Source organism: Salvelinus alpinus, chromosome 16, assembly GCF_045679555.1.
Source record: "Salvelinus alpinus chromosome 16, SLU_Salpinus.1, whole genome shotgun sequence".
Classification (NCBI taxonomy): domain Eukaryota; kingdom Metazoa; phylum Chordata; class Actinopteri; order Salmoniformes; family Salmonidae; genus Salvelinus; species Salvelinus alpinus.
The window spans coordinates 40,059,482-40,073,755 of NC_092101.1; the positions used below are offsets into that span (position 1 = coordinate 40,059,482).

The 14,274-nt window shown below is 40.4% G+C and overlaps 1 protein-coding gene across 1 annotated transcript; it reads left to right on the top strand.

Moving 5' to 3' along the window:
• Positions 1-3,578: 3,578 nt before the first annotated feature.
• LOC139540624 (calcium-activated chloride channel regulator 1-like) lies at positions 3,579-14,047 on the top strand. Its single transcript, XM_071344435.1, has 12 exons — positions 3,579-3,944; positions 4,192-4,329; positions 5,199-5,349; positions 5,448-5,553; positions 9,822-9,981; positions 10,124-10,348; positions 10,528-10,752; positions 10,973-11,144; positions 11,252-11,358; positions 11,449-11,664; positions 12,756-13,026; positions 13,290-14,047. Exons 1-12 carry the CDS (start codon positions 3,795-3,797, stop codon positions 13,700-13,702), a joined length of 2,334 nt encoding a protein of 777 aa, XP_071200536.1. The 5' UTR covers positions 3,579-3,794; the 3' UTR covers positions 13,703-14,047.
• Positions 14,048-14,274: the final 227 nt, after the last annotated feature.

Consider the following 14,274-nt stretch of genomic DNA (forward strand, 5'->3'; position numbering starts at 1 on the left):
TGCTTGTTTTCAAAACCATATGTATACTATACATTGAATTTGATGGACAATTCATTGAGATTATATTGAGATTGATACATATTTCGGTAGCATTTTACTTGACACCCAGTATCAAGTAGTCAAACCACTGTCATGACACATACATTTACACATGTTGTGTTATATTGCGTTATTGTGTTATATTGCGTTATTTTATGGCTGGTTATGACACCTACATAAGTGCCAAAACCCACATCGATTCAAATAATTGTGTTCCCTGCCAAGAAGTTTCCTTTCATTTGATGGTTTGTTTCTTAAATCTTTTTTTTGTAAGGAATTCTTTATAGTCATGTCGTTTTCATCATATTTTAAATCATTTGCGGAAGATACACTTTATGATGCTGTCATGAAGCATTATGACCATCTTGTGTCACTTTACTTGGAGCAAGAAAATGCACTTTATGACACTGTCAAGAAGCATTATGACCATAAGTAGGCTAGAAGGCTCCCGAGTGGAGCAGCGGTCTAAGGCACTGCATCTCAGTGCTAGAGGCGTCACTATAGACCCTGGTTCAATTCCAGGTTGTATCACAACCGGCCGTGATTGGGAGTCCCATAGGGTGGTGCACAATTGGCCCAGCGTCGTCCGGGTTAGAGTTTGGCCGGGCTAGGCCGTAATTGTAAATAAGAATTTGTTCTTAACTGACTTGCCTAGTTAATTATAGGTTAAAAAGAATAACTACAAAATTCTGGGTCACTTTAGGATGCGTTCGTAAATTCACTCTATCTACTCCAATTTTAGAGCACTCTCGTCTGAGTGTGCCAGAGTGCAGAATAACTGATGAATTTATAAACGCTCAACACCAGTTGAATATGGCCAGTGTCAGTAAACATCGGCAAAAAAAGCGTAATTAGATTGTTGCCAGCAGCACAGTTAGTCACCAATTCTCTAGATAACATGAAAACAGCCTAACCAGCTCTGCTAGGGGGAGTAAAATGCTCAGAGTGAGATGTTCTTTCATTTGTGTCTGGAAGTAGCTTGCAAGCTATCTAACGTTAGCCAGTTAGCTTGAGTGCTTGACTGCCGTTGTGAAGTCAGAACACTCGGATCAACCCTACTCCTTGGCCAGAGCGTCCAGTGTGCGCTCTGAACGCACTGAGAGCAAAACGCTCTGAATACAGGAATGGACAATCTGACAATGCTCTGATTTTATGAACGCCCTGAGCACACTCTGAGCGCACTCTGTCACTCCAGATTGAATTTACGAACACACCCTTACCTGGACTAAGAAAAATACACATTATGACACTGTCAAGAAGCATTATGACCATCATGTTGCACTTTACTTGCACTAAGAAAATACACTTTATGACACTGTCAAGAAGCATTATGACCATCATAATCATATAGGCCAGATAGGCCTATGACGTACATGGCCTTATATCCGTTATCAGTCAAAAAGAGGGTGTCTTGTTATTTTCCTGAAAATCCTGCATTCATCCCAGTCATCAGCAACAATCTCACAGTCTCATCAAGAATGACATAATGATCATTACAGTGGAAGGGAAATTCCTTGCTGATGGATCATGTCAGAATAATAAAAGATAAGTACATTTACTGGAGCAATAAACATGTAACAATGTTAGTCTAGTGGACTTCCTGGTAGAGTTCAAGCTGAAAGTTGTGGGTACCATTACACAGAAAACAGCAGGTTTTAAAGGGGCAGCCACAGATTGAGACATACATTTTTTAACTTTTCATTGAATGACCATTTATATCCATTAATTCTTGAATAATATAACTTATCAGTTATGAGCTTTGTTCAACTTCATTGTTTGTTAAAAATATAAAACACTTTAGCTTCAAAACATGGTTATTCAGAGCTTTGTCTATGAATTTGAGATTTGATCAAATTTCTCTAGTCCCATCCGTCAGCTGTTTACCAAAACAAGCAGCTGGTTGACCGCTTGTTGTTTTTCGAATCCCAGATTTTCCCTTTAAAACTGCCTCATCAACTTGATGTGATATGCACCATCCCTGCTTCTGTGCTCAGAGATAAACAATGAAAATGTGTCTATAATCATAGAATCATGATGGAACAGAGGTCAGATACTAATACAGAGCAGTGTTGTGAACATGCATAATAGAATGCAATTTCATACTTCTTTGTGACTTACAAGAATCATGGTTTTAAAAGGACTACTGTCACTGTCTCAGGTTTCCCAGACAAATGTAGTATATTCTATGACTATAAAGAAACTTGGATTCTGTAATGATGGGGCGGTGAGTCGGATGCAGGTGAAACGTTTTAATAAAACAACAAAACTAAGAACACGATACTAACATAGGCAGAACGCCGATACACAAGAACAATACCAACTGGTGAGTGAACATGGGAGAGTGACATATAAAGGGGAGGAAATTATGAAGGTAATGGAGTTCAGGTGTGAATCATAATGATTACCAGGTGTGCGTAATGATGAGTGCCAGGTGTGCGCCGTCCATAGGGTATGGGGTGGCGGTGCAAAATGGAGTGACAGCCTTCCTTCTTCAATATCCCTTTTACCCTCTACAAATCTTCCACTTTACCACCACCAAAGCACCCCCAGACAATCACATTGCCTCAAGATGGCGTCAAGCACTCCTCCAGCATCTTTACATTTTTTCTGTGTCTCACGAATGTTCTTCTTTGTGATCCGAACACCTCAAACTTAAATTCATCTGTCCAATTAATTTCCAGTGTCTATGTTCTTTTGCCCATCTTAATCTTTTATTTTTATTGGCCAGTCTAGGATACGGCTTTTTCTTCGCAACTCTGCCTAGAAGGCCAGCATCCCGGAATTGCCTCTTCACTGTTGACGTTGAGACTGGTGTTTTGCGGGTACTATTTAATGAAGCTGCCAGTTGAGGACTTTTGAGGCGTCTGTTTCTCAAACTAGACACTCTAATGTACTTGTCCTCTTGCTCAGTTGTGCACCAGGGCCTCCCACTCCTCTTTTTATTCTGGTTAGAGCCAGTTTGCGCTGTTCTGTGAAGGGAGTAGTACACAGCTTTGTACGAGATCTTCAGTTTCTTGGTAATTTCTCACATGGAATAGCCTTCATTTCTCAGAACAAGAATAGACTGACGAGTTTCAGAAGAAAGATCTTTGCTTCTGGCCATTTTGAGCCTGTAATTGAACCCACAAATGCTGATGCTGCAGATACTCAACTAGTCTAAAGAAGGCCAGTTTTATTGCTTCTTTAATCAGAACAACAGTTTTCAGCTGTGCTAACATAATTGCAAAAGGGTTTTCTAATGATCAATTAGCCTTTTAAAATGATAAACTTAGATTAGCTAACACAACGTGCCATTGGAACACAGGAGTGATGGTTGCTGATAATAGGCCTATGTAGATATTCCATAAAATATCAGCCGTTTCCAGCTACAATAGTCATTTACAACATTGACAATGTCTACACTGTATTTCTGATCAATTTGATGTTATTTTAATGGACAATAAATGTGCTTTTCTTTCAAAAACAAGGACATTTCTAAGTGACCACAAACTTTTGAACGGTAGTGTGTGTATATATATTTATTGTTTTCTTCCGTAACACTACCACCCTTCCCTGAAATACAGTTCTTGGTGAATCAGCACTTGTGGCTTCTCAATAACACTGGGCATGTGATAAGGGCATGTGATAAGGGCATCTGTCTCAATGACATCTGATTTACAGAATTATGGGCAATTCTCTGTTTATTTCCACCCTCTGCTATCTCTGCTAATATAACTGGCAGATCACAGATCCTTCCCAAACATCACTGAGTCACCATGGCCTCTAAAGCAGCTGCTGTGTTGCTGCTGGTTTACCTGTCAGGATCTACATTTGGGATCAAGCTGACTGGAAATGGATACACTGACATTCTGATTGCTATTAACCCTAAGGTGCCTGAGGACCCAGTGCTCATCACACAAATCCAGGTAATAAATTAATGACAAAAAACATTATTTCCCCACTCAACAGGTAATATATATTTTAGGATATTTTGAATGTTATTGAGAGTGATGTTGAATGTAGGATATTGCTGTTTTTGATGTTGAAATTCAAACGCTGTATCTAACCATAGGACAGGCATGCTGTGATTGTTTAACTAATAATGAAAGTAAACCAAAACATTCAATTAGACACCAAAGCTTTTGTTTTATTCTATTTCATTTGTTACTTCAGGAAATGATTAAAGAAGCCTCCAGAAATCTACTCGATGCAACAAAGAAACATTTATATTTCAAGGAAGTCGCAATATTAGTGCCACCTAATTGGAATAAAGGAAATTACTCCAGAGCAAAGACGGAGGTCTACGATAAGGTACTGAGAGAATCTAAAACATGCACATGATGTTGGAGTCCTTTGTGCTCAGTTGAAGTCATCCACCAATGACAGAACAATCCTGATTGACATTCTATTAGCTTTTTATTCCTCATCATTACAATTATTTAAATCATTAATTCATAGGAAGATACACCACACCCAACAATAGTATGTGGACACCCATTCAAATTAGTGGATTCAGGTCTTTCAGCCACACCCGTTGCTGACAGGTGTATAAAATCGAGCACACAGAAATGCAATCTCCATAGACAAACATTGGCAGTAGAATGTCCCTACTGAAGAGCTCAGTGACTTTCAGTGTGGCACCGTCATAGGATGCTATCTTTTCAATAAGTCAGTTCGTCCACATACTTTTGACCATGTAGTGTAGATTTCCAGTTATAAACTGGGTGGTTCGAGCCCTGAATGCTGATTGGCTGACAGCTATGGTATATTAGACCCTATACCATGGGTATGACATAACATGTATTTTTACTGCTCTAATTACGTTGGTAACTAGTATATAATAGCAATAAGGCACTTTGGGGGTTTGTGGTATATGGCCAATATACCACGGCTAAAGGCTATATCCAGGCAACTGTAATAGTAACCTCAACCGTAATTGTTAAAATACAACAAGGAAGACATACAATAAACTGTTTTAGTTAAGGGGAAAATTTGACAAAAATGGGCATTTGTCCAAAAAGATCAATATATAACTAGACCGGGTAGTCAGAATGTAAATCGGCATGGTATCATCTTTGCAAAATTCTAAAGTATAAGCTTTTTCTAGTAATTACAAACACTTTGAAGTATTAAGGTAAAACTCGTTATTTTGTTAATAATTTGCATTGTCTCTGTTATAGGCCAATATAATAATTGATGAGCCAAATAAATTACATGGAGATCAGCCTTACACTCTGCAGTATGGTGAATGTGGATCTGAGGGCCGGTACATTCATTTGACTCCTGACTTCATGCTGAAGGATGATGTCTCTAAATACTATGGACCCAGAGGTTAGAGTCACCTGCCGTAAACTCTATCTCCTGTTACTGTGCAAGACCCAATACAGAAATCCTATTTGTTGAATTTTCCTTCTAAAACTCACTTCCAGGTAAGGTTTTTGTCCATGAATGGGCACATCTAAGATGGGGAGTTTTTGATGAATATAATGAAGAAAAACCATTCTACCTGTCAGGTTCCATAATCGAGGCAACAAGGTAATCTTTATCATTTATACAATTCCATTTTCATATTGTATCCGTTAAAGGGGAATTCCAACATGGCGCATTTCTACATTCTGTAGTGAAAAAACCATTTAATTTCAAAGACTACGAGATACACTGTGATGCGGGGAGCAGGAAAATAACTGGTTTTACTTTTGAAGGCATCATCAAATTGCACTTTTTTAGGACCTCATCTTTTTCAGCACAATCATAGAAATGCTCTATTTATATGTAGAAACTTGTATGGTGCTGGAGATAATGAATATGGGTTGAAAAGGTGTGGGATTCACCTTTAAGTGTCATAATTTGTCCCTAAAACAAGGAGTTTAAAAAGTTGCCTTTGAAAAAAACATTTAAATCAAACACATTTTCAATAGATTCCGTATTGTTTGCGGAACATGGCAAAGGTCCCAGTTAAACTGTACCTGCCCATTTTCATTGTCTGCTATGTCCAGTGAAAAGCATGGCGCACACCAAAGAAAGTTAGTAGATGTGCTGACTAACAGCAAGTAAACTGTTGGCCTGAAGAAGGTACAGTGATGCCAAAACGTTAGCGTTTTACCCAGTAAATAAAAAATATGGTAAAGAAATTAACTTTATGTCCTGAATACAAAGTGTTATGATTGGGGCAAATCATACACAACAAATCACTGAGTACAACTATTCCCCCCCAAGCAGACACATCGATGGCCCTGAACGAACTTTATCTGACTCTTTGTAAACTGGAAACCACACACCCTGAGGCTGCATTCATCGTAGCTGGGGATTTTAACAAGGCTAATCTAAAAACAAAACTCCCTAAATTCTATCAGCATATCGATTGTGCTACCAGGGCTGGAAAAACCCTAGATCATTGTTATACTAATTTCCGCGACGCATATAAGGCCCTCCCCCGCCCCCCTTTCGGAAAAGCTGACCACGACTCCATTTTGTTGATTCCAGCCTACAAACAGAAACTAAAACAACAAGCTCCCGCGCTCAGCTCTGTTCAACGCTGGTCCGACCAATCTGAATCCACGCTTCAAGACTGCTTCGATCACGCGGATTGGAATATGTTCCGCATTGCGTCCAACAACAATATTGACGAATATGCTGATTCGGTGAGCGAGATCATTAGGAAGTGCATTGACGATGTCGTACCCACAGCAACGATTAAAACATTCCCAAACCAGAAACCGTGGATTGACGGCAGCATTCGCGTGAAACTGAAAGCGCGAACCACTGCTTTTAACCAGGGCAAGGTGACCGGAAGCATGACCGAATACAAACAGTGTAGCTATTCTCTCCGCAAGGCAATCAAACAGGCTAAGTCCCAGTACAGAGACAAAATCGAGTCGCAATTCAACAGCTCAGACACAAGAGGTATGTGGCAGGGTCTACAGTCAATCACGGATTACAAAAAGAAAACCAGCCCCGTCGCGGACCAGGATGTCTTGCTCCCAGACAGGCTAAACAACTTTTTTGCCCGCTTTGAGGACAATACAGTGCCACTGACACGGCCCCCTACCAAAACCTGCGGGCTCTCCTTCACTGCAGCCGAGGTGAGAAAAACATTTAAACGTGTTAACCCTCGCAAGGCTGCAGGCCCAGACGGCATTCCCAGCCGCGTCCTCAGAGCATGCGCAGACCAGCTGGCTGGTGTGTTTACGGACATATTCAATCAATCCTTATCCCAGTCTGCTGTTCCCACATGCTTCAAGAGGGCCACCATTGTTCCTGTTCCCAAGAAAGCTAAGGTAACTGAGCTAAACGACTACCGCCCCGTAGCACTCACTTCCGTCATCATGAAGTGCTTTGAGAGACTAGTCAAGGACCATATCACCTCCACCCTACCGGACACCCTAGACCCACTCCAATTTGCTTACCGACCCAATAGGTCCACAGACGACGCAATCGCAACCACACTGCACACTGCCCTAACCCATCTGGACAAGAGGAATACCCATGTGAGAATGCTGTTCATCGATTACAGCTCAGCATTTAACACCATAGTACCCTCCAAACTCGTCATCAAGCTCGAGACCCTGGGTCTCGACCCCGCCCTGTGCAACTGGGTCCTGGACTTCCTGACGGGCCGCCCCCAGGTGGTGAGGGTAGGTAACAACATCTCCACCCCGCTGATCCTCAACACTGGGGCCCCACAAGGGTGCGTTCTGAGCCCTCTCCTGTACTCCCTGTTCACCCACGACTGCGTGGCCATGCACGCCTCCAACTCAATCATCAAGTTTGCGGATGACACTACAGTGGTAGGCTTGATTACCAACAACGACGAGACGGCCTACAGGGAGGAGGTGAGGGCCCTCGGAGTGTGGTGTCAGGAAAATAACCTCACACTCAACATCAACAAAACAAAGGAGATGATTGTGGACTTCAGGAAACAGCAGAGGGAGCACCCCCCTATCCACATCGACGGGTCAGTAGTGGAGAAGGTGGAAAGTTTTAAGTTCCTCGGTGTACACATCACGGACAAACTGAATTGGTCCACCCACACAGACAGCGTTGTGAAGAAGGCGCAGCAGCGCCTATTCAACCTCAGGAGGCTGAAGAAATTCGGCTTGTCACCAAAAGCACTCACAAACTTCTACAGATGCACAATCGAGAGCATCCTGTCGGGCTGTATCACCGCCTGGTACGGCAACTGCTCCGCCCACAACCGTAAGGCTCTCCAGAGGGTAGTGAGGTCTGCAGAACGCATCACCGGGGGCAAACTACCTGCCCTCCAGGACACCTACACCACCCGATGTCACAGGAAGGCCATAAAGATCATCAAGGACAACAACCACCCAAGCCACTGCCTGTTCACCCCGCTATCATCCAGAAGGCGAGGTCAGTACAGGTGCATCAAAGCAGGGACCGAGAGACTGAAAAACAGCTTCTATCTCAAGGCCATCAGACTGTTAAACAGCCACCACTAACATTTAGCGGCCGCTGCCAACATACTGACTCAACTCCAGCCACTTTAAAAATGGGAATTGATGGAAATTATGTAAAAATGTACCACTAGCCACTTTAAACAATGCCACTTAATATAATGTTTACATACCCTACATTACCCATCTCATATGTATATACTGTACTCTATATCATCTACTGCATCTTGCCATCTTTATGTAATACATGTACCACTAGCCACTTTAAACTATGCCACTTTATGTTTACATACCCTACAGTACTCATCTCATATGTATATACCGTACTCTATACCATCTACTGCATCTTGCCTATGCCGTTCTGTACCACCACTCATTCATATATCTTTATGTACATGTTCTTTATCCCTTTACACTTGTGTGTGTGTATAAGGTAGTAGTTGTGGAATTGTTAGGTTAGATTACTTGTTGGTTATTACTGCATTGTCGGAACTAGAAGCACAAGCATTTCGCTACACTCGCATTAACATCTGCTAACCATGTGTATGTGACTAATAAAATTTGATTTGATTTTGATTCATATTTTCAAGCATGGTGGTGGCTGCATCATGCTATGGATTTGCTTGTCATCGGCAATGGAGTTTTTTTTAGGATACAATGAAACGGAATAGAGCAAATCACAGGCAAAATCCTAGTAGAAAACCTGCTTCAGTCGCCTTTCCAACAGACACTGGGAGATAAATTCACCTTTCAGCAGGATAATAACCTAAAACAAAAGGTCAAATATACACTGGAGTTGCTTACCAAGACAACATTGAATGTTCCTGAGAGCCCAAGTTACAGTTTTGACTTAAATAGGTTTGAAAATCTATGGCAAGACATGAAAATGGCTGTCTAGCAATGATCAACATGCAACTTGACAGAGCTTGAAGAATTAAAAAAATAATATGCAAATATTGTACAATCCAGGTGTGCAAATCTCTTAGAGACTCACATCTGTAATCCTTGTCGAAGGTGATTCTAACATGTATTGACTCAGGGGTGTGAATACTTATGTAAATTAGATATTTCTGTATGTCATTTTCAATAAATGTGCAAACATTTCTAAAAACGTGTTCACTTCATCAAATCAACGGAATCCATTTTGAATTCAGGCTGTAACACAACAAAATGTGCAATAAGTCAAGGGGAATGAGTACTTTCTGAAGACATTGATTAGTCACTGTCTTTATTTTTATAGCCCATTGTCTATTTATGAGCATTTCATTCAGTTTCCACTATGACATGCATCTACCAACAACTAAATAGTTATTTTTCTTAAATTATTGAGACTTGGAGTCAACCCTAACTGTACATTCAATTTATTGTTAATGTTCATTTCACATTTTTCAGATGTACCATAAACATTACAGGAAAGTACATCCACAAACGTGACCAAAAGGACTGCACCACTGACCCTGTTACTGGGTTATACACCGAAGACTGTGTATTCTATCCTGACACGCAACAGACAACCTCTGCATCTATCATGTACAATCAAGGCCTTAGTGCTGTGAGTATAAGTCTACACAGCCTTTCAACTACCTTGATATCTACCCAATGTGTTATGTAGTTGTAATGCTCAACTTACCATTTTTAACTGTAATGAAAATACGTTTAAACTAATGACAGAAACGTTTGTGTTGTGTGCACAGGTAAAAGAGTTCTGTACAAAAGAAACTCACAACACTGAGGCTCCAAACATCCAGAACAGACTGTGTGGTAACAGAGGTGTAGAGGAAGTTATCACCTCACTTTCTGTAGATGCCGGTGTGGCAGTTGTGCCAACACCACCAAGTATACTACCCACATTCACTGTGGTGCAGCGACGGCAAAGGGTTGTCTGTCTTGTCCTTGATGTTTCAGGAAGCATGTCTGCAGTAAGTTTTTATGGACTGATTTTTCAAATCAAACCATATTTTATAAAAACAATTCAAAATCTGACAACGGTAACACAAATTCCTGGTGTTATTGGTGTTTGTGCCCAGGCACGTGTGTGTGTGTCTGTGCTTTTGTCTAACTGTACTGCTGCTTGCTAATATTTTCTTTTCCTATAAAGGGTTCTAGAATGTTGAACCTGAGACAAGCGGCAACACTCTTCATACAGAAGATTGTTGAAGACCAAGCTTATGTTGGCATTGTACAATTTACAGCTACGGCTACAATTCGTGAACCATTGACTTTGATTGATGGTAAAGCATCGAAAGATAAGCTTGTAGGCAGTCTGCCACTATCAGCTGGTGGAGAAACAGACATTTGTGCAGGTGTTGAGAAAGGTCTGGAGGTAAATACAATACCCATAATCTATATTTATTTGGCACCGTTCATATAATACATTGCAAATTGCTTTAAATGATCACTTAAAATAATACTGGTACATAGTGCTGCAACAATCTGGACAAAAACGTTTGACACATGAATACACATATATAGTACATTTAGAAAGAAACCCATTAAAATTACATTAATATATCATTTCAATAAATCAATTATGCTTATATTAGGTACTTGGAGGAGATGGAGATGGTGCAAGAGGAGATGAAATCATATTATTAACTGATGGGGAATCAAGTATCAACTGTCAAAAACGTGTTAAAGAAAGTGGTGCAACTGTGCACACAATAACTCTTGGGCCAAATGCAAACATAGGAGTAAAAGAATTGTCAGACATATCAGGTAACACAGAGAGCAGTATCTTTCATAAGTATGCATTCTAAATTATATCTGAAATTCCTTCTTACTTGTTAAAATGTTTTACCTAAATATCATCCTTCCTGCTGTAGGTGGTAAATATCACAATGCTGCTGATGGTGTGGTTTCCAATGACCTTGTGGATATTTTTACTTCACACACAACATCTGATGGAAATCTGACCAAGCAGACAATCCAGGTGAGATGAAGATGCAGGGAATTATGATAAACATAATATACTATAAGTGTTTTCAGATATTTGAACATAATCTGTCCATTTTTCCAACAGCTTGAGAGCACTGGATTGAATATGATTGGTTGGTTTAATGGATCTGTATCCATTGACAGGACAATTGGAAACAAGACAAGCTTTTTAGTTATCTATGAAAGAAGTCCACCTGACATCCTTGTTTTAAGCCCCTTTACACGGACCTATGACACATCACATTTCAAACATGATGCTCCTGCTAAGACTTTAACGCTCGATATTGAAGGAACTGCTGAGGTCTGTCTGGTTGTGTTAATTTTATGTGTTCAGCTAGATTCAAAAGTTATATTTTTATGTATTATAGTTGTGTGTATTATTTTTCCCATTACTACAAGTTACTAATTTAGCCATTTCAGTTCAATGTGGACCATATTATGCATTACTACAATTTCACTAGATTGAATGGTGATGATATTATTTACAATTGTAGACTGGAAAGTGGAAATACAGTCTACTAAATAAAGAGTCAGCCGCCCAATCTATGTCAATGACTGTGACAAGTCATGCTGTCAGCGAAGCTATATCACCAGTCATGGTCAAAACCCACATGAGCCAACTGTCCAGCAACGGCAGCAAACCCATGTTGGTGTATGCAGAGGTCAACCAGAAAGGTGTTCCAGTGGTTCTGGCAGATGTGATGGCCACACTAACGTCTGATAGGGGAGTCAAGCATGAGCTGAAACTGCAAGATAATGGAGCAGGTGATGTAGAGCCACAATACATATGATTTAGAACCAAAATGGAGTAGGTGTTACAAAAACGATTATTTATTTAAGTTTTAAGATGAAATCCTATTTTTTCAGGTGCTGATGCTTTCAGACATGATGGCATCTATTCCAGTTACTTCACTAAACTAACAACAGGAAAATACAGCTTGAAAGTGAAAGTACATAACAATGATGGCATGGCCAGATTCTCCCTCAGGAGACACAGTGGAGCACTTTACATACCTGGATATGTGGTTAATGGTACAGTACATTCCATCTGAAACTGTGTTTTTCATTCATGAACTGGCGGCAGGTAGCCTTGTGGTTGGAGTGTTGGGCTAGTAACCGAAAGGTTGCTAGATTGAATCCCTGAGCTGACAAGGTAAAAATCTGTTGTTCTGCTCCTGAACAAGGCAGTTAACCCACTGTTCCTAGGCCGTCATTGTAAATAAGAATTTGTTCTTAACTGACTTGCCTAGTTAAATAAATAAAAATGATGATACCATATTATGTATATACCAAAACATATTTAATTTGATGGATCAGTACCCATACCTATTCTCAACAACTAGCCTTATAAGGATCAAGGGTATGATTTGGGAGTTGGGATTGTAAGAATAGGTATGCATTCATATGTTTGATGACTTTGTCTTCCTAGGGCAAGTAGTGATGAATCCCCCAAAGCCCCCAGTCAGTGAGGACGACCTGCAGGCTGATGTGGGCAGCTTCAGCAGGACAGCCATAGGAGAGAGCTTCTCAGTCAGTCTCCCACCTGGTGTCCCCCCTCCAAATTTCCCCCCTAACAAAATCACAGACCTGAATGCAGAGATAGAGGCAGACAAAGTGCTGCTCACCTGGACTGCACCTGGGGAAGACATGGACCAAGGCACAGGTACAAAAATGTATAAATAATGAGCATCTCAACAACAAGTTGTGGATATATTTCCAGACTTTTTTGCTTAGATTAAAATCTGTAATGTAGGCCTAATATTCACAAAATATGAAAAACAATAACACTGCAACACCGACATGTACAGTATTTCACCAATCGTTAAATTTCATATGACATGGGGTGCAAAATGCTAACAATCAGATAATCAGTGTGCTGTCTTGGTGTATATTTACATTTATTTACTTGCCATTTCTATTTTTCAGCAACGGCCTATGAGATCCGTTTTAGTGAAGATTCGGACCTACTCAGATCGAACTTCAGTACCGCTCATCTTGTCACATACAACCTCTCACCAAAGAAGGCAGGCTCCCCAGAGAAGCTCTCTTTCACTCTCTTCTCAGTCATCAAAAATGGCACCACTCTGTTCTTTGCAGCAAAAGCAGAAGACAAATCTTTCCTGAAATCTGAAACATCCAACATTATTCAAGTGACCAAGATTGTTCCCAAAGCTCCTGTTCCTTCTCCAACTGATGCTCCTGGGGGGCCTGATACATCAGGCGCTGGTGTGAACATTACTGCTATAGTCATATCAGTCACCACAGTAACCATGGTGGCTTGTCTGATTGCTAGTGTGACAATGTGTTCAATTAAATCAAGGAGAGTTAATCATGCTTAAAACAAATGATGATGATGAGTAAATGTAGCTGCAGCTCATTGCACTGAATCATAGCAAACCTTCCTGTGTTTTTGATTAACACTAAAAAAACATATGAAGTAGAGGGAAATAAATGATCTTATCTACCATTCTTTGTTTTTTAAATAGCTGAAAGGTTAGAATGAGATCATAGCTAACCAAATTAAACTGATTGTGCTATAATAGATTGATTAGACTGATTCTCTTAAGATCTCTTTTAAAGCTTTGTGTTTGTGTATTAACCATTCTGTGTTTACAATGAAGAACATGTTCTGTTAAGGTACAATATGTAAGATTTATCCTAAAATTGATTGACATTAATGTGTATTATGTCATGACTGACCTCCTCGGGTCAGGTTACCGTGGACCACAAACCTACAGAGAGATCTCTCACACCCACCAGAGGGGAAGAGATCGAGAGGTATGGATATGGGGGGGGGGTTTATGACACCTCACGCCCATTGTAAATCTAATGCAGCAGACACAATTCCTTTGTCCTCTCACTATGGAGAACCGGCCTCAGAACATTAACATGCAATAAATGGACTTTGGGA